The 20,979-nt window shown below is 43.5% G+C and overlaps 2 protein-coding genes across 2 annotated transcripts in view; one reads left to right on the top strand and one right to left on the bottom strand.

Annotated features, from left to right (window-relative positions):
• Positions 1 to 132: 132 nt before the first annotated feature.
• Positions 133 to 10,106, bottom strand: LOC124637672 (ubiquitin carboxyl-terminal hydrolase 30 homolog). Its single transcript, XM_047174296.1, has 9 exons — positions 9,652 to 10,106; positions 8,241 to 8,413; positions 7,740 to 7,926; positions 6,917 to 7,086; positions 6,468 to 6,555; positions 5,778 to 5,914; positions 5,274 to 5,405; positions 4,561 to 4,847; positions 133 to 4,236 (listed from the first exon to the last, which is right to left on the bottom strand). Exons 1-9 carry the CDS (start codon positions 9,920 to 9,922, stop codon positions 4,098 to 4,100), a joined length of 1,584 nt encoding a protein of 527 aa, XP_047030252.1. The 5' UTR covers positions 9,923 to 10,106; the 3' UTR covers positions 133 to 4,097.
• Positions 10,107 to 10,321: 215 nt separating this feature from the next.
• Positions 10,322 to 20,979, top strand: part of LOC124637671 (GATOR complex protein WDR24) — an 11,472-nt gene continuing 814 nt past the window's right edge. Inside the window, exons 1-15 of the mRNA XM_047174295.1 lie at positions 10,322 to 10,657; positions 10,736 to 10,852; positions 11,324 to 11,439; positions 11,724 to 11,830; positions 12,100 to 12,313; positions 13,477 to 13,565; positions 13,864 to 14,023; positions 14,396 to 14,571; positions 15,082 to 15,298; positions 16,067 to 16,206; positions 18,336 to 18,475; positions 18,913 to 19,086; positions 19,756 to 19,898; positions 20,361 to 20,530; positions 20,789 to 20,891. Coding sequence (XP_047030251.1) covers positions 10,558 to 10,657; positions 10,736 to 10,852; positions 11,324 to 11,439; positions 11,724 to 11,830; positions 12,100 to 12,313; positions 13,477 to 13,565; positions 13,864 to 14,023; positions 14,396 to 14,571; positions 15,082 to 15,298; positions 16,067 to 16,206; positions 18,336 to 18,475; positions 18,913 to 19,086; positions 19,756 to 19,898; positions 20,361 to 20,530; positions 20,789 to 20,891 — 2,166 coding nt within the window. The 5' untranslated portion in view covers positions 10,322 to 10,557. The remainder of the gene's footprint in view (positions 10,658 to 10,735; positions 10,853 to 11,323; positions 11,440 to 11,723; positions 11,831 to 12,099; positions 12,314 to 13,476; positions 13,566 to 13,863; positions 14,024 to 14,395; positions 14,572 to 15,081; positions 15,299 to 16,066; positions 16,207 to 18,335; positions 18,476 to 18,912; positions 19,087 to 19,755; positions 19,899 to 20,360; positions 20,531 to 20,788; positions 20,892 to 20,979) is intronic.

The raw sequence follows: 20,979 nt of genomic DNA, 5'->3' as shown, positions 1-20,979 counted from the left end.
GTTTTATTTATGATTTCTAAGTAATTGTAGGTAGAACCTGTTAATTTAGAATTTCTCTTGTCAGCAACAACCACTGCAGTGTTCAAAGACATGATAAGATATAATTAGATTAATTGCAATAAAACACAGGGCCACTTATAATACATTTTATTTATAAACATTTGTTAGATACAATCCATCCTATCTACAGTTGCCACATTGTTTCTCTGGAAGTTCAATCATCGCCAACACTGACTAAAGTAACAAACTATTATGCCAAGCAATTTCCTAAATTCAAACATAAGTTTACATAATTTCCTACAGTTCTGACCAATTGGATGTAATGCACGGAGGATATGAACGCTGTTCTTGATTTCCCTTCTTTTGATTTATAGCAGTTTATAGAACTGTAATTTTTTTAAAGATAATTGTTTTCCTCAATATGTATTGACCAAACAACTATACATTACATCCCAGTCAAAATGATCAAAAAGTAAATAAAATAAAACTCAGGTATGAGTCATTGCACTAACTCTGTGCACATCAACTACACCTAATGTTGTGCAATTTTAAATTATGTAATATTTTTCTGGTTTTTGCTTTTAACCCAAATCAATATTAGAAGTTAAAATTATGCTGAAATATTCCTGAAATTCTATTGATTTAAAGTTGCTTGTTTGTTGCAAAAATCTTGCATAAGTTGTATCAATCTATTTCTTCTAATAGTGTTTGTTATTGAATTTATTCTTAGAATTTTGCTATCTCTGAGCGATTCTAAAGGTACATTGTTGAACTAAATTGTTAGACAATATTATTGCACAACATGTTACTGGCCCGTTGTAATGATTTGTTGCAGAGTTCAACACAATGACTCACACCAGTGGGCTCTGACAGTTCGACGTAATATGGCGGGAATTCAACATTCAAAATAATTCAAGCTAACATTTTAAACTTTAATTCAAACTATATAAAGATAAATGCAATTTTATTATTATGTATTTTACTATTTTTTAGCATTTTCCAAGTAACATAATTTTTTTACAAGAGATAAAAATTTCATAGAAAACTAAAATGTTTGTACAGAATCTTACGTTATTCTGATTATTACAACAGATAGTGCTATTGCACAATATTAACAAAACTTAAATTATTATACCTTCTGAATGTGATGGTCACACATGTATATCCCAGGATTTTCGAACGTGTTTAGATGGTCGCGTAACATAAACGCCTAGTCACAAGTAAGTATCAACTTATCAAGATCGTAGATTATGGCAACTAAACCAGTACGCACAAATAATGAACTCTATAATAAACAGAACATCGAGCCCATAACCGTCAAAACATAATAAATAACATCTAAAGCTAAGTTTATGCGATAACGATATATATGGCAACACTTTGCTCAGTCACAAATGGCCACAATTTAGGCACCAATACTCCCCCGCTACTAGAATTTTCACAAGTGGACTTTAGCCTCCAAAATGGTTTAATTTTAATTTGTAAAACGACTGATAATTCGAAAATTTGATTTTCAAGACAATTATTACAACAGTATTATTTTTAGGAAGGACACAAGTGGACAAGTCAATCGTATAAAATAAATGCAATAAGTAAGTTCGTGCTAAGTGGCGGCATGTCCTAAGTGTTTACGAAGCAATATTGCACCTGCTGAGTCAGGATAACAAGCCGCCGAAAGACAAAATGCACAGTAAGAATGATATACTACTAGGGTACATCAATACAGAATTGGACGACATAATTACAGTCCTTCACAATGATTTATAATAAATTCAGATATTGTACAGTCAATCGTAAAAGCTAACATTGAATCGGCTATCCGTACGTGTTTACCTCATGGCTACACTGAGGGAATCGGTTAGGTAAGCACAAACCTGACAAATATACTAAGAAAAGGTACTTATTCACAAAAATATTCGACTTGAGAAAGTTTTCCATTAAGTGGTCAACAATTTCCCAGGGATTGATTTTCAACCTTATTTTTAAGTACAGTAAAGTTGACAATCTTTTTTATTATTATACACAAGTGGTTGTCAAGTTTGCGCCAGCGAGCAGTCAGACACAAATAAATACAGCATATTGAGCTTATGAAGTACAGCGAAAGTGTAAAATATCACTCACTATCATGGCACACAATTTTTAAAACATTTAGCGTCCCTTTTACTTGCAGTATTATTGTCCAATACTAGAATGTAGCGCATAAAAATAATTAAGGTAGGTATATAAAGTGCACTATTTTTTAAAAGATTTTGCACGTGTTGATCTCTGGCGTTTAAAAATATTGCACAATATTAACATGCACCATGCAATGAAAACATTGCGCAATAATATTCCTAGTTCATGCATTCGCTCCGTGAAATCTTACTAGCATAGCATTGGGCAATAATATTGATATACATGATCTTTGGGGACGCCTAACACTGACTGGTTTATTTATCGCACATAATATTTTGCATTAACGTTCAGCGTTTATAAGAAACTAGTCAATTGAAGCCAGTCTCACAAACACAACACAAGTTAGTCCTACAGAGTACCCACTTTAATTTTTGCGGCTATGCATTTAGATACTAGTAAATAAGACATTGCATTTTAAGCCCTGCCACAGTGCAGCGCCCAGAGTAATTGCACGCATGCATCACCACAACCTTTATTTGACGAATTATTTTGCATTATATCATTCAAAAACTTGAAAATTTAGTTCAAGATTAAGTTTTTGATATTCAAAAGATTTTTTAGACCACAAGCTTCTAAGGAATCTAAGGTATTATTCGAAGAAATGTGCCGCCTACAGTCTAACTTGTGTAGTTTTGTACACTAGAGGTAAAAGTTAAGTGTCCGTTGAAAAGTATCGGCCGAGTGGAAAAATAGACTCTTCGTAAACATAGGGTTCTTACATAGTGACGTAGCGTGCTAGGCTCTACACACGGACTAGATGAATGGAGTGAGGTTGATGAAAGTTACCCACGAATGAAGGTGCTTCTAAGCCTAATTGTCATGGGATAGGAACTAACCCAGCACACTACGTTGCAGTCAGATATGTCCTTTGACTTACGAGACAGATGTTATTACATAGAATATTACTAGAAGTGACTGTGTACTAACAGTGAGCTATCTACACACACATGCTAAGTTACATTTATCTTATTGAATCATTGCCATCAACTAAACTAAAGAATGGAATAAATTATAAAGCAGTCGAAATATTAACCAGGTCGACCTATTATCTGTCTCAAAGTCAAAGGCGTTAGGAAATAGGAAAGTGTAACATACCTACATTACTGCTTAGGATATGTTGTTTGTTTTACAAGACAAAATGGATCGAATTCAAGACATTGAGTGAAATTCAATAGTATAAACATTGTACACTGGCTAGCTACTTTCGTAATGAGTTTTAGTATCTTCCAAAATTCCTAATCTTAGCCTCATAATATTTCAATCAGTCGCAATTAGAATTATATTGCCAGTGTACAAAAACATTTATCTCAAAAACAGACTTAAAAATTAATACTGATTGAATTCGAAACGAGCGTTATGCGTGAGTTGAGTGTACTCTGTACAGTAGACGAAAGATAAGGGCACAGCCAAATTTTAGTAATAAACGTTTCAATAGTAAGGAAAATTTTTGGGGATGTCAGTTCTTGGGATGACAAATGAGGATCATTTTTGGGAAAATATAGATACTGATTTGTTCACAATTGGTTGGTAAAACTGCTGTGAACATTATGGTAAGATCCCTCCAACACTGCAAGATTATAATATTTACCCCTCCCTATGCCCTCCATCAAAATTCTTAGTTCACGCAGTTTTCAATATTTTTTTGCGAACTTATTTTATATTGATTTAGTATCCATATTTTCACATAAGTGATACCCCGAGCAGTGGTCGGGCATGTCCAAAGTCTTAAGCCTCGATGTGCTTTAAACCAAAGGCATGTTAGTAATAATAATAATCAAGAAGAAGAAAGATATCTGCATGTAGTTAGACATATAATTCGGACATATCCGACCACTACCTGTATATTCACGAGTGAACCCTGGCATGTTGTCCGGGCGGTGTCCGGGCTATCCCCGGGTGGTGTCCGGTGTCCGGATGTGGGGCTAGAAGTGGTGCGAGTTGGCGGAGGCGGTCATGGTGGGCTCGGGCCGCACTCGCTCGTAGAACAGCATGTATGCGGAGCAGCGTAGCACCTCTTGTAGGGAGACCTCGTGCACTAGCGTGTCTGATGTGTACCACCATCTGTGGGGAATTTAGGATTATAGATAAAGTATATTTTTATTTTATTTTATCAGAGAATGTATGTTTTGGGTGATTTTAGAAGTAGCAGTCAGTTATAACAACATAAATGCAATGATTAAATAAATTATAGGTTAATCAATTATTAAGCTTCAGTTTATTCACAGCACGATTTTTAACAAATTTCCTATAAAGGAGGAGGTTCTGAATTCTGATGTTAGTACACATTTTTAAAGGTGTCGAAATCGTATAACCTTATATTAAAAAAAAAAAACAATTTTGCAAAGAATACCTAATGTTAGGATAGAAACCATAACCCAACAATACCTCTTAGCTTCGAACCCGTTCCCCCGCCTATACGTAGCGAAGTGTCCGGAGCGGGGTCCCCCCACGTGCACCACCACGGCTCGCAGGCGGAACTGCGCGGGCGCCGCCTCGCCCGCGCCGCTGGCGGCGGCCGACTGCGCCGACAGCGCCGACTGCGCCGACAGCGCCGACTGCGCCGACAGCGCCGACTGCGCCGACAGCGCCGACTGCGCCGACAGCGCCGACTGCGCCGACAGCGCCGACAGCCCCGCGCGCACCCGCCCCGCGCCCAGCATCGACACGTCCAGCTACGGGAAAGGTTTATGATAATATATCTTAAAATTACATGAGGTGCTCTGTGCCTTACTACCATCAGAAGTGAGGTGTGTGTCATTGCATGTCTCAGTGTCCCGACCACAAAGTAAGGAAAGATGAGCGGGGATGCTATAATGCAGGTAGGTTAGATGCCTTCTTCTAGGTCAAATACCTATGGTGGACATGACCAAAGCTATCAGTTACTAGTAATTATTGGCATTCCAAAAAATGGACGGATTCTAAACAAGGCGTATGAGGATGGAGACTAACGTACGTGGGGGGTTAGCCCCAAACACCCACATTTTGGCGAGCTACTTTCTAAAAAGAATTAGCGTTATACCAGTTAGTAATTTTGTTCTCCATAGTCCCGAAACTCAATATCATTTAGTTACATATCTCTAACTAGTACTATTTATTACCTTAGGCTGCTGCACGGCGGAGTAGGGCGCCATGGACAAGGTCTCTGGGAAGGCGACGAACTCGCCGCGCTTGCTCAGCGCGCCGCCCTGCCACTCCACGCGACCGATGTGCAAGCACAAGCAGTATGGCAACTGTAATACATGAAAATACAATTTTAGAAATAAAAATATCTATGGAAAAATTCTTTTTAATGTCAAAGTTAAAGCTCCTACAGCTCAGTTCATAATATTACATAAGAAGAAAATAAAATGAGATTATTATAGAAGATGACATGAGAGAATTATATGTGAGTTGTTTGTTTTAACACGCTTATATTAGCTTCGCTTATGTATGTAAGAAAATCTTGGAATCTTAATTTGAGCCACTCTGAGTTCTGATGGCAAAACATGTCTAGCTAATAACCGTCATTACAAATCCAACATGGCGGCCTCCCTAATATGGCGGACATACTAAAGGCGTATTTTTTAGTTTTTTAAACTATTATTTTTTAGTGTACGAGTTACCTTCCCGAAGCTGACAGTGCGTATGTGCTTGGTGTAGGCGGGCGGCGCTGCCGCGTCAGGCTGGGCGGGCTCGGGGCAGCACTTGCTGCAGCGGACGCCCTTCACCAGCTCCGGCGCCGTGAACGCGCGGAGCAGACCTGGGGAGCAAGGAATTAGTTATAATATAATGGAAGTTGGACAGTGACGTGAAAGAAGAGCTCTTATAGCCTTATAGATCGACGGAACTTAACTAAAGCGAGCAATCATCGTGTCATTACAAGCCTGAAAATCTGACAACCAAGGTTTACTAAGAAATATCCGAGTTACTATGGTGAGGAGGTCAGAAACATGTAGCTCCTAGTAAAAACCTGGTACTCGGTTAGATTGGCACCAGCGAAAATATATTTTCTGGGTTCTTTGGCAGTTGATGATGACTTTGGTAATTAAAAGTTAACGATAAATTTTACATGCTATGACAAATACAATTTAGATATCCGTAAACATGTTTACAACACGCGGTATTATGGTGTTCTTATCGCTTCTGATATCGGCCACACTAACAACAAATCACAAGAGTGTTATTTGGCGACTTGCGATTTGCGAATAAGATATAATTAACTTTAATAAGAACTTTATTTTTTTATTTTAACTAGTTGTCTTGTTGTATATTCTGAAATCAAAATATTAAGATATGGTGAATAACATTCTTACCGGAGAGACTGAAGGAGCCGGTAAGTCCGACGCTAGCGTTCGTCATCGACAGCGAGATGCTATCGAACTTGTCGTATCTGATTGGACTCTAAAGAGAGAACAAAATTGAAGTATTAGTTAACTATTACCAAACGATAAGTCATATTGAGATATATTATGTCATGAAATTTTATATATATCTAAGGGTTCATAGGCACAATACGAATTGGATTAACATTGGATTAATCTATCTATACTATAATATTACAAAGCTGAAGAGTTTGTTTGAACGTGCTAATCTCAGGAACCACGGATACGATTTGAAAACTTCTTTCATTTTTAGGCAGCAAACTTTTCGAGGAACATTAAAGGCTACTTTTTACCCGGCTTCGTGCAGAGGTTCCCACGGGATGCGGATCAAACCGCTGGCAGAAGCTAGTTCTAAATATAGCTGTGACGGTTCGTATTACCTTATGTTCGCAGACGGTGCACTGCAGGCGGGAGGCGAGGGTGCCGCGGAAGGGCGGCGCGGGCGGCGGGCGCGCGGCGGCCGGCGTGATCCAGCGCCGCCCCACCGAGCTCAGGTGGCACAGCGACCGCGACACGCCCTTCGTCAGCCGCGGCGCCTCGCACAGGGGCTCTGGGTCATACCACTTACTAATATACCTTACATCTTTAACTATTCGGTGGGATTCAATACTAAAACGGTAGAAACAGGAGCCTGTTAATAAAGCCTCAACCATTTTCGTCCGTAACTAAGCCTTATCTCAAGAATTGTGATAGCTAGACAATTGTATCTTCACATAATTGTTTTGCTGGTTTGAACACGGTAAGGAATCTTTCGTATGCTTGTCCGACTTGCACTTGGCTACATATGGCTCCTCCATACCTACTCGTAAACCTGGCAGTTATGTAGCCGTAGCAGTTAAATACTTCCGTTCATGGTACCTACTTCCATTTTCATGTGGGGGGTCAGGCACGTTAACAGCTTTGCATGACGTTCGCGACCTATACACCTAACCCCTGACACGACCCGACAACGGCCTCGGGTCAATAACCTCAATTTTATAAGGTCGGTGACACAAGTCGCTAGGCAAACTTGGAGGTGTCGATTGAAACTCATTCTTTTGTTTGGGATAACCATGTTATTATTTAGTCTATTGTCTTATCATTTTATACACCAATATAACTGACCAGATTTTGGTGATTCAGAGCTAGGTCTCCGCATTCTATGTGAAAGTTAGTCATGAAGCACAATACAATACAGCATTAGGCAGCTAAAGTAACTGGTACCTGTCTCCACAAGATCTGGTTCATCAGCCGGCGCAGCAGATGCTGGTCTCATGGAGAGCGTGGAGGGCGTCGGCGGGGTGGAGTCTGCGCGCAGGGGGTGCGGGGCGGCGGGCGGAGACGCCGGCGAAGCCAGCGCTGACCACGCGCGGCTCCCGCCCAGGCCGAGAGCGTCGGACAGGCAGCCCGGCTGGGGGGAGATAGTATTCGTAATTAAAAGATCAGGAAGAGAATGACTAAGCAAACAAGGAAGTAAAATAGCATCTCCATAAGGAAAATAGGAAAAGTTAATAGGGAAGTTTTCAAGCACTTGTGGCTTAACATTCATAAGAGCAGCCGTGAGTCAGAGCTTTTCTCCACGAAGGAAACTACTTCAAAGAATACTCTTTCAAATAATTTCTGGTACCACATGAGAAGAAGGGGGTATCCAAGTACCTTCTAGGGAGCAGTTGTGTTTGTTCTTTTGGAACTATTTTGAACCAATTCCAGATTGTTATCCCGTACCTTCTTGGCCATGTTGGTGGTCTCCTCGTCGACGCAGGAGAGCAGCACGTGCAGCAGCTCGTGCGCGTCCTGCTGGTCGGCGGGCACCACCCAGCCCGCCGCGCGCAGCGCCTGCAGCACGCCCAGCGGGCACACCGGCGTGCCGCGCGCCGACTCGTGCGTGCCGTTCACCACTGTACAGTGCGCAGTACAATATGTATAGTACTGATTATATATCTTGCTACATACTGTATTAACCACTGCACAGAGTATAGTACAATGCTGATTGTTATGCTACATGCTGTATTGGTTATTGATTAATTTGATTTGATTGATATTTCCTATAGTTTCACCTGTGCAGGATATGTGTATAAAATTGATATAAAACTGAATCTGTCTGTCTGTCTGAGTTACTGCAGCTCTGGTTCATAAAGGGCTTAAGAAGGAACATGATAAGTTTTAGTCAGCAAGAGTCTGACACCATCTAACACTACTAACCCACAGCGGGAGGGCTCATTTGATGATTTTTCTCACCAAAAAATATAGAAAATTACACAAAAAAGTTGGAAAGAAAATATGAAATCACTAAGACAATGATGGATGGATATTATGTAAAAGATGATGGTGATGGAGGTGATAATACATGGAAAGTTGACAGAGTAGTTTCATTGTAAACTTTGCAGTTTACACAATTTGTGACTGGGTTTACATAGCTATCACATTATGTTAAGTTACAGGTATGATGCCATATTCAAAAATATATTAGGATAGAGATAAAAGATTAAAGATGATACTATTTCTAACTTGGTATAATATACTCACACATTTTTACATTTATTATTTGCTGTTAAAAGAGAACTCCTTTTCTCACCCAAATATAAAATACAAGAGAAGCTAGTTAAAAAAAACATAAAATTACATAAAGTTTTTACAGAGTGGAAGAAATTTCCTTCCAAACTTTCTATTATAAATTATAGTTACATTCAACCCTCAATATATTTATAGGTCTGTAGTACAAAAAATGTATTTAAAATAAATAGAGAGTAAGACTAAAGGAATCCAAGACAATAGGTGACCTTCAGACAACAATCAGATATAATTAATTATTAAAATCATAACAACCGTGTTTGATGATAGAAATATTATCCTATTTCCCATTGTTAAGCTCCAGCTGTCAACAGGTAACATAATATATCAAGTAATTATGTAAGTATGGTACTTGGTGTTATATTAAGTTACTGTAGAGTAAGTAATGATGGTGCCCCCACTGTTTTGTTTCAGTATTTCCTAGACAGGGAGTTATTAAAGAAAAATAATTACTACATGGTAATACTACACCAAAAAAGTATATATCTGATGATGTATTTATAATACTTTACATACTACTGCCTACAGAGTAGACATTTTTAGAAGTATGTAAAGGGAAAATTACCTTCAATAACTGTGTATAATGTAGTAATCATACTGTTGTGACCATCAGCCTTAGCATACTTTTTGAGCCAGTCAATGAAAGTGGGACAGGCAGCAAGCGCCTGCAACAGGGTGTTGAGGAAACAGGTCCTGCCCAGGTTCTGGAGGCCGGCGATCTGGCCGCGCCTTTTGCGCACCTTCGGCGCCCCACCGGGACCCCACAGCACGAAGGCCCCGACCACTACGGCAGCCGTCAGCCCCGCGGCCACCAAAATCCTGTCTCCACTATCCATTGTCCTAGATTTTATGAATGAACCTCACACTAAACTTCACATAGTAACAGTTTATTATGTTCGAATATCATTGCGCTTATTTACGCGACCAATACGCTGTTAATGCGTTTTTCCGAAAAGGATCCATGAAAAAAGAAAACCTGCGTTTGACGTCTGCGTTTGACATTTTGGTTTTTTAATGAGCTGTGCTCATTACGCACAAAGATTTATTTAAAAGATAGACATTTTGACAAGAAAGAAAGAAAAGGGAATGATGAAACAAGTGTTTTTTCTCCAGTCACATAAAACAAACCACCTATTCCATTACTACTGTATATCAAAATTAAAGAAAAGCTCCCACTACAATTAGTGTGCACACGAATATGCGTAAAATTGCACGGATCCGTCATTGTTAAAAATCCTTTCGTTTTGACAAGCAACCTCAAAAAGTCATAATAAACAGGCAATGATGTTGTTGTAATTATTTTATTCTGAAAAAATATTATACAAATCATTATGTATCTATTTTATAGTTACAGTTGAAAACAGAGTTTCATGCGGCGGCGTGTATATACAAGTGCTGTGTTGAATTGATCATGTGACAGTTGTATTTAAAGTGATTCATTTCATTGTTTTGAATATAAATTTTATTGATAATGATACCGTCGAATACAATATGCGTGTCCCAGGAGGGACCCGCAAACGCTTTGGCATTAAATAAGGACTGCTCCCAAGTAGTCATAGCCGGCCGCAATGGTAATATAATAAAAATAAAAGATATTTTAAACTTTACTGAAATAATTTATAGTTTATAAGAATTAATTATTGTTTCAGTGTTCAAAGTATTTTCCATTGGTGAGAATGAATTTTCAGAAGTATGTAACTTAAGGGTTGGAAAAAATTTGAATCTTAATTTTTCATCTATTGACGTTGCGTGGAGTACTATTGAAGGTAAGTTTCTTAATTATTATTTTTATTTATTTCATAAAACTTCTAATTTATACTTTCTCACGAAACCTTACAGAACTTTCAAAAGTGCTATCTATCCTCATTTCTATAATTAGCTTATCTGTTAGTGTAAGGAAAACCATTTATTAATAACTATTGTTATCTAAATTGTAATACAAACTGGGAGGAAACATGCTATTTACGTATCTTCACTACCAAGAACTAGGGCTGTGAGAACCTAATAGGATTTCTATGCTACTGGGCTAAGTTGGATTTATAGCTAAGCAAGCTTTTTATTCAATATAAGTATGTCCATTGTTGTATCCAATAAAAAAAGGATTGTGTATCTTTCTGTTCTCAGAAACCACCTAAGGATCATATATCCTTCCCAAATTGCTAAAGTCTTACAAATATTTTGGTAAACAATTATAAATAAGACCGAAAACTATTTATATTATTTTTTCCTTATTGTAGAAAATACATTAGCCACAGCAGCTACAAATGGTGCAGTGGTGGTATGGAACCTCGGGCGCTCCGGTCGCTCCAAGCAGGAACATGTGTTCTCCGACCACAAGAGAACTGTTAACAAGGTACCAGATTAAACAGTAGTTTGTAAATATTATCCGTTCACTGATAACGGTAGAATTTAGCACAATGACCTGCTACGTGACCCGTGATAAATTATGTACAGTTGAAGCCAAATGTTTGATAGCATATTTTTACTTTAATTGGCTGCACCTATGGTTCAAATGTAACAGGAGTCAGTATAGATAGTCTAGACTCCATTTGATATTAAAGGATATAAAATATATTTTTATACTAGTATTAAGTTGTTTTTAATTGTAGTAATATTGATTCCGTTCGTGTACCACAGGTGAGCTTCCACCTGACAGAGCCAGCACTGCTGATATCTGGCTCCCAGGATGGCATGATGAAATGTTTTGATCTGCGGATGAAGGAGGTGGCTAGAACATTTATAAGGTATTACTTTAAGATGGGTAAAAATAGCAAGTATGGCTCTTGTCTTTAGCATTTTTTATATTTTTAGTAACTTCTGAATCATGAAGCAGTTTCGGATGTGTACCCTAACAGCTCCGAAACTACTGAACCTGATTCAAAAAATTATTTTCCTATTGAGAAGCTAAAGTAGCAGTAGTAATGAGTAGTAAAACAGGCTATATTTTATATTTGTACGAGAAGTACTTTCCACGGGACGCGGGAAACTTTTAAGAAGCATATTTATTCCCCAGCAATACAGAATCAATCCGCGACGTGCAGTTCAGCCCCCACCAGGCGCACACGTTCGCTGCCGTCTCCGAGAACGGCAGCGTGCAGCTGTGGGACGTGCGGCGCCACGAGCGCTGTCTGCTGCAGTACACCGCGCACTCGGGGCCCGTGTTCGCCTGCGACTGGCACCCGGAGATGCCCTGGCTGGCGACAGCTTCCAGGGATAAGACTATTAAGGTATGGCCTCTGATGGAACGGAAACTATACATAGTATTGTCGATGTTTCAGCCGAAAGACGTCCACTGCTGGACAAAGGTCTCCCCTAAAGTTCTCCATTATGTACTTTCTATATATGATGTACGACTATGGACTCTCTTATGTACTCCGTAAAGTACTTATGTGCTACCCTTATAAACTCTCTTATGTACTCATTTAGGTGGGATACTTTTTAGCCATTTTAGGGAATAAGGAATTAGAGCGAAACCGCGGCTAGAAGCTAGTACCTTACGCTAGGCATTAAATAAAACAAAAGGTTACATTAGTATTTGAGTTATCGTGTATTAGATAAACAAGTGGGTCGACAGATAGCTCGCGCCTATTTGTCGCGCAGATAGCATCAATTACTGCTCGTGAACTAACACCTACAGTTACTGGCTACATCCAGCAATTATTAGCCGAGAACTTTATTATTAAAATGGACTTTAGTACAAGCAAATTAGGAATACATGTTATTAAGATGTTTTAGCAACATGACACGATAAGAAGTCATTAGTGAGTGTACACAAAATGTGTTACAACATTCACATTAATTAATCGATCTTTTAAGCACTATTTCCTCACACGTGTAAGTTAGAAAACATTACATATACATAGATAAAGCTATGTAACTTTGACCGTTGACTTACATAATATGAAAGTACCTAATACCCCGGGTTCAGTAATGACCCCAACTGGTGACAGTTAATTAATTAGCTAATTATTGTGTCTGCGCGTTATCAAGGCGCGTCTAATGAGGCATTACAATAGTAATAGTGCTTGTTCTGCGTCTGAGAACCAAGATAACATGTATTATTATTAGATTATGTACTACAAGTGTGTACTTTTATATTTGTATTTTTTAATAGATCTAATGCGTGATGTAATAGTTTTCACTTTTTTTTTCAATTATTACCCATAGTAAACTCTAGAACTTGCCTAATTGTTTAAAGTTATGGTTGGTTCCGCTGTAGATGCAGTAGGTTTCAGACTACTGAAACCCACCTCCGTTTCATCAGCCATTTCTGTACCGGGGCTGCAATAATTCTTTCCAACAATCACACATCCAGTTCATTACAAAAACAGATGACAAGATGAAGACCTGGCCCATTTCAATAATCCGCTTAATATAAACTTGGTTCTAGGTGTGGGACATCTTCGGCAAGCCTAACTTGGAGCACACTATTTACACCATAGCATCCGTCGGACATGTCAAATGGAGACCACAAAAAAAGTAAGTGTTACTGTAACATTTATTTTTACACTTACACTTTTGGGCTGTTTTGTTACTAGGCGTTTTGTCTGCATGTTTTTGTTGCAGTATTTTTTATCTATTAGCTTTTGCAGTGGCGTATCAGGGACGGGAAGAGAAAATTCAACGATTACATTGTCTATCAAAAAGATCACATATAACCGTGCTCGTGGTCTTCAAAGGAGTTTTCAAGAACATATGAACGAACCAACGTTCCTTTTCCGTCTCTAACACGGTAATGTTTGGGGATAGACCTTAGAGCATCTAGCGTGTTGTCCAGGTTCCAAGTGGCATCGTGTGCCCTGGTGCTGGACTGCGCGGTGCACGTGTGGGACGTGCGGCGGCCGCACGTGCCGCTCGCCACCTTCGCCGAGCACCGCGACGTCACCACCGCCATCGCCTGGCTGGCGGAGCCGCACACCTTCCTCTCTACCAGCAGGGTGAGTTACCAATCCATGCTATATTCATGTGCGGCCAACTAGTAGTAATAGTATTGATTTTTTTAATAAAAATGTATAGGTACAATTATATTTTTAAAATTTTGTATACGGTTTTCCAACCGTACAGACAGAATTGTGTTGCTGGGAAGTTTGTTCCACTTCTTCTTCCCAGCAAATACACGTAGGAAGTGGTGAAGAGCGGGCATTTTGGGGGCTGTCTTTTGTAAATTTAACCTTCAAAAAGTGTGTTCAGCCTACTTATCTAAATATATATTTTTTTATCTAGTGGCAAAAGATTCAGTGAAAAAAAACTCTTCGTGCTTATGTTATATGTATAAGAGTGATTTTCCAATGACAGTGGTTTGTTCACAGGATTGCAGCTTATACCGTCACCGGTTCAGCTCAGCAGCACACCCGGTGCTGTGGGCCAACCCGCACGGTGTCTGTGTGTCAGCTCGCGGCGAGCTGGTGCACGCGGCGCCGGAGCGGCCCCTGCCGGCGCTGCCGCCCGCACATCCACAGCCTGACCGACACGTGCCGGGGCTTGGGTAAGTCACCACTGTATAGTTAGGGTCCCATTGAACTATGATAGTGAAGGAATAGTGAGTGCACTTGTATCTGCGCAAATGCTTGTGCTCTATAATATGTCCTGCGCAGCTGGCTGATTTCTTTATATGAGAACAGTCGCCATGGCGGAAATCGGCCGTGGACGCCATAAGTTCCACATACATATGTAAGTAGGCTGGGTACACAGTTAACAGGAAGAGATGATTAAAAGTCAAAGGTGTAAAAATATAGAAGTTTATTGAGATAGTTTGGCTAAGTCGCAGATTCAGTGGTACAAGTTTGCTCAGGTTCTCGCTGGTCTATTGACTAAAGAAACCATCCCTGCACGATTCACGTAGGGGGCACCAGTTAGCTGGAGCTTGTCAAGGTCTGGTGTAAGCGACCGCGGCCATCATTTATAGTCCCTATTGTGTTGCTGTGATGGTGACAGGACCCGAAGCGGCCTCCTAGCCTGTATATTATGAGATGACAGTAACTGTTTCGGCCGTCAGTCGCAAGCAGCCGACAGCCGGCTCCCTGTCCGGGGCGGCGCAGGCGGCGCTGGAGCGCGCGTTCCCGGGCGGCGCGGGCTCCACGCTGTGCCGCTACGCCGCGCCGCGCCCGCTGCCGCTGCTGCAGTGCGCGGCGCAGTACCGCATGCGCGGCGCGCCGCCGCATGACCTCGCGCAGCACAATGCGGAGGTCGCTAAGGCTAATAATCGACATATGGTGAGTGCTTTCTCTTTCATTCCTAAATTTGGTGTTTTTGGTCTAAAATTGGCTTACTGTGTGTGTTTTCGATTAGATAAAAAACTTTCTGATTGACAGTTTTATTCTTCTAAATATTATTATGACTTCTTGATATATCAACCAACAATTATTATATTTCGCGGTGTAAATACGTCTATATTCCTTCCTTAACTGCCTCGTTGGTCTAGTTGTCGCAAGCGCGGTTGCTGAGCACGAGGTCTCGGGTTCGATTCCCGGGTCGGGCCGAAATCGCTTTGTGGGTTTTAGAAACTTACACAAAGCAGCCCGAAGCCTGGAAATTGGTGATTGATACACCCGTGCATCGGAGAGCACGATACTGTCGGTCCTGCGCCTAATCTCTCTCCGGTCGTGTCGGATTGCCGTCCCATCGCGCCATGAGAGTGAAGGAATAGTAAGTGCACCTGTGTCTGCGCAAATGCTTGTGCACTATAATATCGCTCACCTAGCAGTATAATGACACATCTACTTTTTTCTTATTTTACAGAAATGAGGGTCAAAGATTTTGCAAACGTTTGAAACGAGGTTATGACTTCATTTTATATTTCATCTTAGATTTTATAGTTTTAACAACTAATGCCGTACCGTTTTACCACTTTATAAATTATACACTTTTAAACACTTAGGCCGTAAAAACCCAGTTTCCCTTTTTTGTAAATGTGTCATTATACTGCTAGGTGAGCGATATGTCCTGCGCAGTTGGCTGATCTCCTTCATTCGTTCCCTCAGGTGTGGCACGTATGGGAGGTGGTGCGCTGCGTGTACTCGGCCCGCGCGGCGCGGCGCAGCTCACCCGCGCCCGCGCCGCCCACCGACCTGCCGCGACCAGACCCGCCGCCGCCGCCGCCATACACACACACCTACCACAAGTGAGCATATCCCCCCTAGCTGTGGCGCAGCTCGCCGCCCACCGACCTGCCGCGACCAGACCCGCCGCCGCCGCCGCCATACACACACACCTACCACAAGTGAGCATATCCCCCCTAGCTGTGGCGCAGCTCGCCGCCCACCGACCTGCCGCGACCAGACCCGCCGCCGCCGCCGCCATACACACACACCTACCACAAGTGAGCATATCCCCCCTAGCTGTGGCGCAGCTCGCCGCCCACCGACCTGCCGCGACCAGACCCGCCGCCGCCGCCGCCATACACACACACCTACCACAAGTGAGCATATCCCCCCTAGCTGTGGCGCAGCTCGCCGCCCACCGACCTGCCGCGACCAGACCCGCCGCCGCCGCCGCCATACACACACACCTACCACAAGTGAGCATATCCCCCCTAGCTGTGGCGCAGCTCGCCGCCCACCGACCTGCCGCGACCAGACCCGTCGCCGCCGCCGCCATACACACACACCTACCACAAGTGAGCATATCCCCCCTAGCTGTGGCGCAGCTCGCCGCCCACCGACCTGCCGCGACCAGACCCGCCGCCGCCGCCGCCATACACACACACCTACCACAAGTGAGCATATCCCCCCTAGCTGTGGCGCAGCTCGCCGCCCACCGACCTGCCGCGACCAGACCCGCCGCCGCCGCCGCCATACACACACACCTACCACAAGTGAGCATATCCCCCCTAGCTGTGGCGCAGCTCGCCGCCCACCGACCTGCCGCGACCAGACCCGCCGCCGCCGCCGCCATACACACACACCTACCACAAGTGAGCATATCCCCCCTAGCTGTGGCGCAGCTCGCCGCCCACCGACCTGCCGCGACCAGACCCGCCGCCGCCGCCGCCATACACACACACCTACCACAAGTGAGCATATCCCCCCTAGCTGTGGCGCAGCTCGCCGCCCACCGACCTGCCGCGACCAGACCCGCCGCCGCCGCCGCCATACACACACACCTACCACAAGTGAGCATATCCCCCCTAGCTGTGGCGCAGCTCGCCGCCCACCGACCTGCCGCGACCAGACCCGCCGCCGCCGCCGCCATACACACACACCTACCACAAGTGAGCATATCCCCCCTAGCTGTGGCGCAGCTCGCCGCCCACCGACCTGCCGCGACCAGACCCGCCGCCGCCGCCGCCATACACACACACCTACCACAAGTGAGCATATCCCCCCTAGCTGTGGCGCAGCTCGCCGCCCACCGACCTGCCGCGACCAGACCCGCCGCCGCCGCCGCCATACACACACACCTACCACAAGTGAGCATATCCCCCCTAGCTGTGGCGCAGCTCGCCGCCCACCGACCTGCCGCGACCAGACCCGCCGCCGCCGCCGCCATACACACACACCTACCACAAGTGAGCATATCCCCCCTAGCTGTGGCGCAGCTCGCCGCCCACCGACCTGCCGCGACCAGACCCGCCGCCGCCGCCGCCATACACACACACCTACCACAAGTGAGCATATCCCCCCTAGCTGTGGCGCAGCTCGCCGCCCACCGACCTGCCGCGACCAGACCCGCCGCCGCCGCCGCCATACACACACACCTACCACAAGTGAGCATATCCCCCCTAGCTGTGGCGCAGCTCGCCGCCCACCGACCTGCCGCGACCAGACCCGCCGCCGCCGCCGCCATACACACACACCTACCACAAGTGAGCATATCCCCCCTAGCTGTGGCGCAGCTCGCCGCCCACCGACCTGCCGCGACCAGACCCGCCGCGCCGCCGCCGTCCTACACACATACTTATCACAAGTGAGACTAATAATACTGTGACACAAAACAAAAGTGGATTTAGATCACTTTGAAAAAGAACTATGACATATACATTTATAGTTATTTATTTTCTGCTATTGCATATTCTAAATTAAAAAATAAGTGTCCAAATGTCTTGTAACGAGCTACAGTTCATTCTGAAAAAATCTGCGGCCTTTGATCACAAAAAACGATACGAGGAACACCAATGGGACCCTGATAGTCAAAGTAACACTTTTTCTCCACCCATAATAAGCTCAGATTTTATTCAAAATGTATAAATCTTCCCACTTAAAGAACGCCTCCAAATGAGATTTATGAAGGCTTTTCTTTACTTTCACCCAGTAACGCGGTGGAGGAGGAGCCGCTGGAGGAGGTGGAGGAGTGGGCCGAGACGCAGTTCCACAACAGCGGCGTGCTGGGCAAGCCCACGCTCAGCATCTACATCCCGCCCGCGCGGCAGCCCAAGCACCTGCGCAGCGACGGTAAGGACAACACAAATACATGATACGACATTATTGAGTGAATCATCTGTCACATCTTTTCCCAAATATGTTGGGGTCGGCTTCCAGTCTAACCGGATGTAGCTGTGTACCAGTGTAATACATGGAGCGACTGCCTAACCTGACCTCTTCAACCCAGTTACCCGGGAAATCCAATACCCCTTAACGGTGTGATAGTATGAGGTAGTACCGTCTTTACTGAAAATTACACGCAATAACCACAAGATACCACCGGATGTAAGCCTGCAGTGGCAGCGGAGAAAAAAATATGTGTATTGTGAGACTTCTCTTTGAAATGACGGCTAACAGTTGCGAATTCTGAATCTGGTTTTTAAAGCTTCTGGTTATTCTAACATGTAGCCATTTAAACCCTGTTTTTGTAAGAAATATGGCAGACTAATCTCCATGTCCCCGCACAGAGCCAGCAGGCTGGGTATCAGCAGCATCAGCACACTACGTGGACACTGAAGCAGCGGACTGGACGCTGCCGGAGGAGGCCTTCCCCCTCCGCACCGCGCCGCCCGCCGCCCCGCCGCACCCGCCGCCTCGTGCTGACCAACACCAGCATGGACAGCATGATAAGGAACATAATGGTATGTTAATGATTGTGTTTGCTTTGTAATATATGGACACACTCAGAGACATTTAATGGTTACTTAAGCCATTCCATAGTGCAGAATTCCTATGAGAATCTGTCACTAAGGACTAAGGAGTGACTTAAGTAATCATTAAATGTCTGAGTGAGTGATAGTGTGATTGTTGTGGCATTAAGTTTCAGTGGAAACGATACCCTAAAGAAACTGGTGTGTCTAGCGTAGTGGACACTTCGCGTGGACACAATGTTAATTTACTTGTGACGTCAGACTTCACCGGACTACCCATGATGTACTGCCCCTGTGTACCTCCTTATACATTAACTACGCTTATACAAGGGTAGTACATATGGAAGTATACAAGGTAAGTTGTATACTTCCATATGTATGTACTATCATTGTATACTCCCTTATGTACTTCCTTATTTACTACCCTTGTTTATAGCCTTATGTACTTCCCTTATATACTACCCTTATATACTCCCGTATGTACTACCCTTGAATACTGCCTTATGTATTTCCCTTATATACTTCCATATGTACTACCCTTGTATACTGCCTTATGTACTACCCTTGTATACTGCCTTATGCACTACGAACCTGTAATGTAAACTGCTTTATGGGTTTGGCTGTTTGAACTTGTATCTACACTATTATCTGTTTGTACAGCGTCACACCGCGGCTCTGGCGGTTCCGGCGGGTCGGGGGGCGGCGTCTCACCTGGAGGCAGCTCGTCTCCGGGCAGCGGCTCCAGCGGCTCCGCCTGCACCGCGCCGCCCGCACTCGACCACGCACATCTACATCAGATGCACGTCAGTATATCTATTATACCTTCTATAATGGTTTATTGTGACGTGTACAGAAATGTCAATGCTTTGCCGAAATAAACCATACAAGCTTTTTGGTCTGACAAATGTCGTTATTGAGATGTCTTGAACAAAAGACACGAATGGAACCCCATGGCCCGATATAGCTACGATTTCGAGCAACTGAAAAGTTTACTTATAATCTGTGGCCTTTATTCATAATTATCCTTTAAAAAGGAATCCTTTCAAATTGACCATTAATGTCTTCATTTTTTCTATCGTCACCAATCCTATCTCGTTGATAGGGAAATGTGTTGCTGGGGAGTTTGTTGCGCCACTTCTTACCAGCAAACACACATAGCAAGTGGTGAAGGACGGGCGTTTTGGGCACTGTCTTTTGTTTTTTTTTTGGCGTTTTAAAGGTGCTGTTTTGAGACAAAAATGATTTTATTTTTGATGGTGGTGCAGCTAGAGGAGAGCATCAGCGAAGGCGGCGCAGGGCTGGCGGTGCGCGTGGGCTGCGGGCTGCGGCCGCAGCTGGACGTGGCGCCGCTGCTGGCCGCCGCGCTGCGCCACCACGCCGACCTCGGCGACGTGCAGACCGCCGCCGTCGTCATGATCGTGCTGCAGGAGCACAGGTACACCATCCCTCATGGTCTCCACTCATAGGGACTCACACTCACTCACAGGGGCCTATAAGGACTCATAGTCACTGTCGACTATGAGTTTTATTCTCGCATTGATATAACGTAGAAAATGAATCGATATTTTTTTCAGATTTTTCATTGTGCGTTAATCAAAATACCTAAGATGTTTTGTGCTATGCTATTTAAGATATATTTATAGATCCATAGATCGTATGACTCCGAGCTCTATGGAATGTGTTAACGTTACAGGAGTGACCTGTTCCCTTACATCGAGGAGAGCTTACAAGAGCACTGGCTGCTGGGATACATCGAGCTGTTGCAGAGACACAAGCTGTGGAATGTTGCTACTGAGGTAAGTCGCGATTACAAGGTACCTACATTGGCATGTACTGCTACCCATCACAGCTATCCTTGTTTAATTCGAATGCAATATTTATGTA

The sequence above is a fragment of the Helicoverpa zea genome, chromosome 16 (genome assembly GCF_022581195.2).
Source record: "Helicoverpa zea isolate HzStark_Cry1AcR chromosome 16, ilHelZeax1.1, whole genome shotgun sequence".
In the NCBI taxonomy this organism is placed as follows: Eukaryota; Metazoa; Arthropoda; class Insecta; order Lepidoptera; family Noctuidae; genus Helicoverpa; species Helicoverpa zea.
This window is presented reverse-complemented; position numbering and strand designations above follow the sequence as displayed.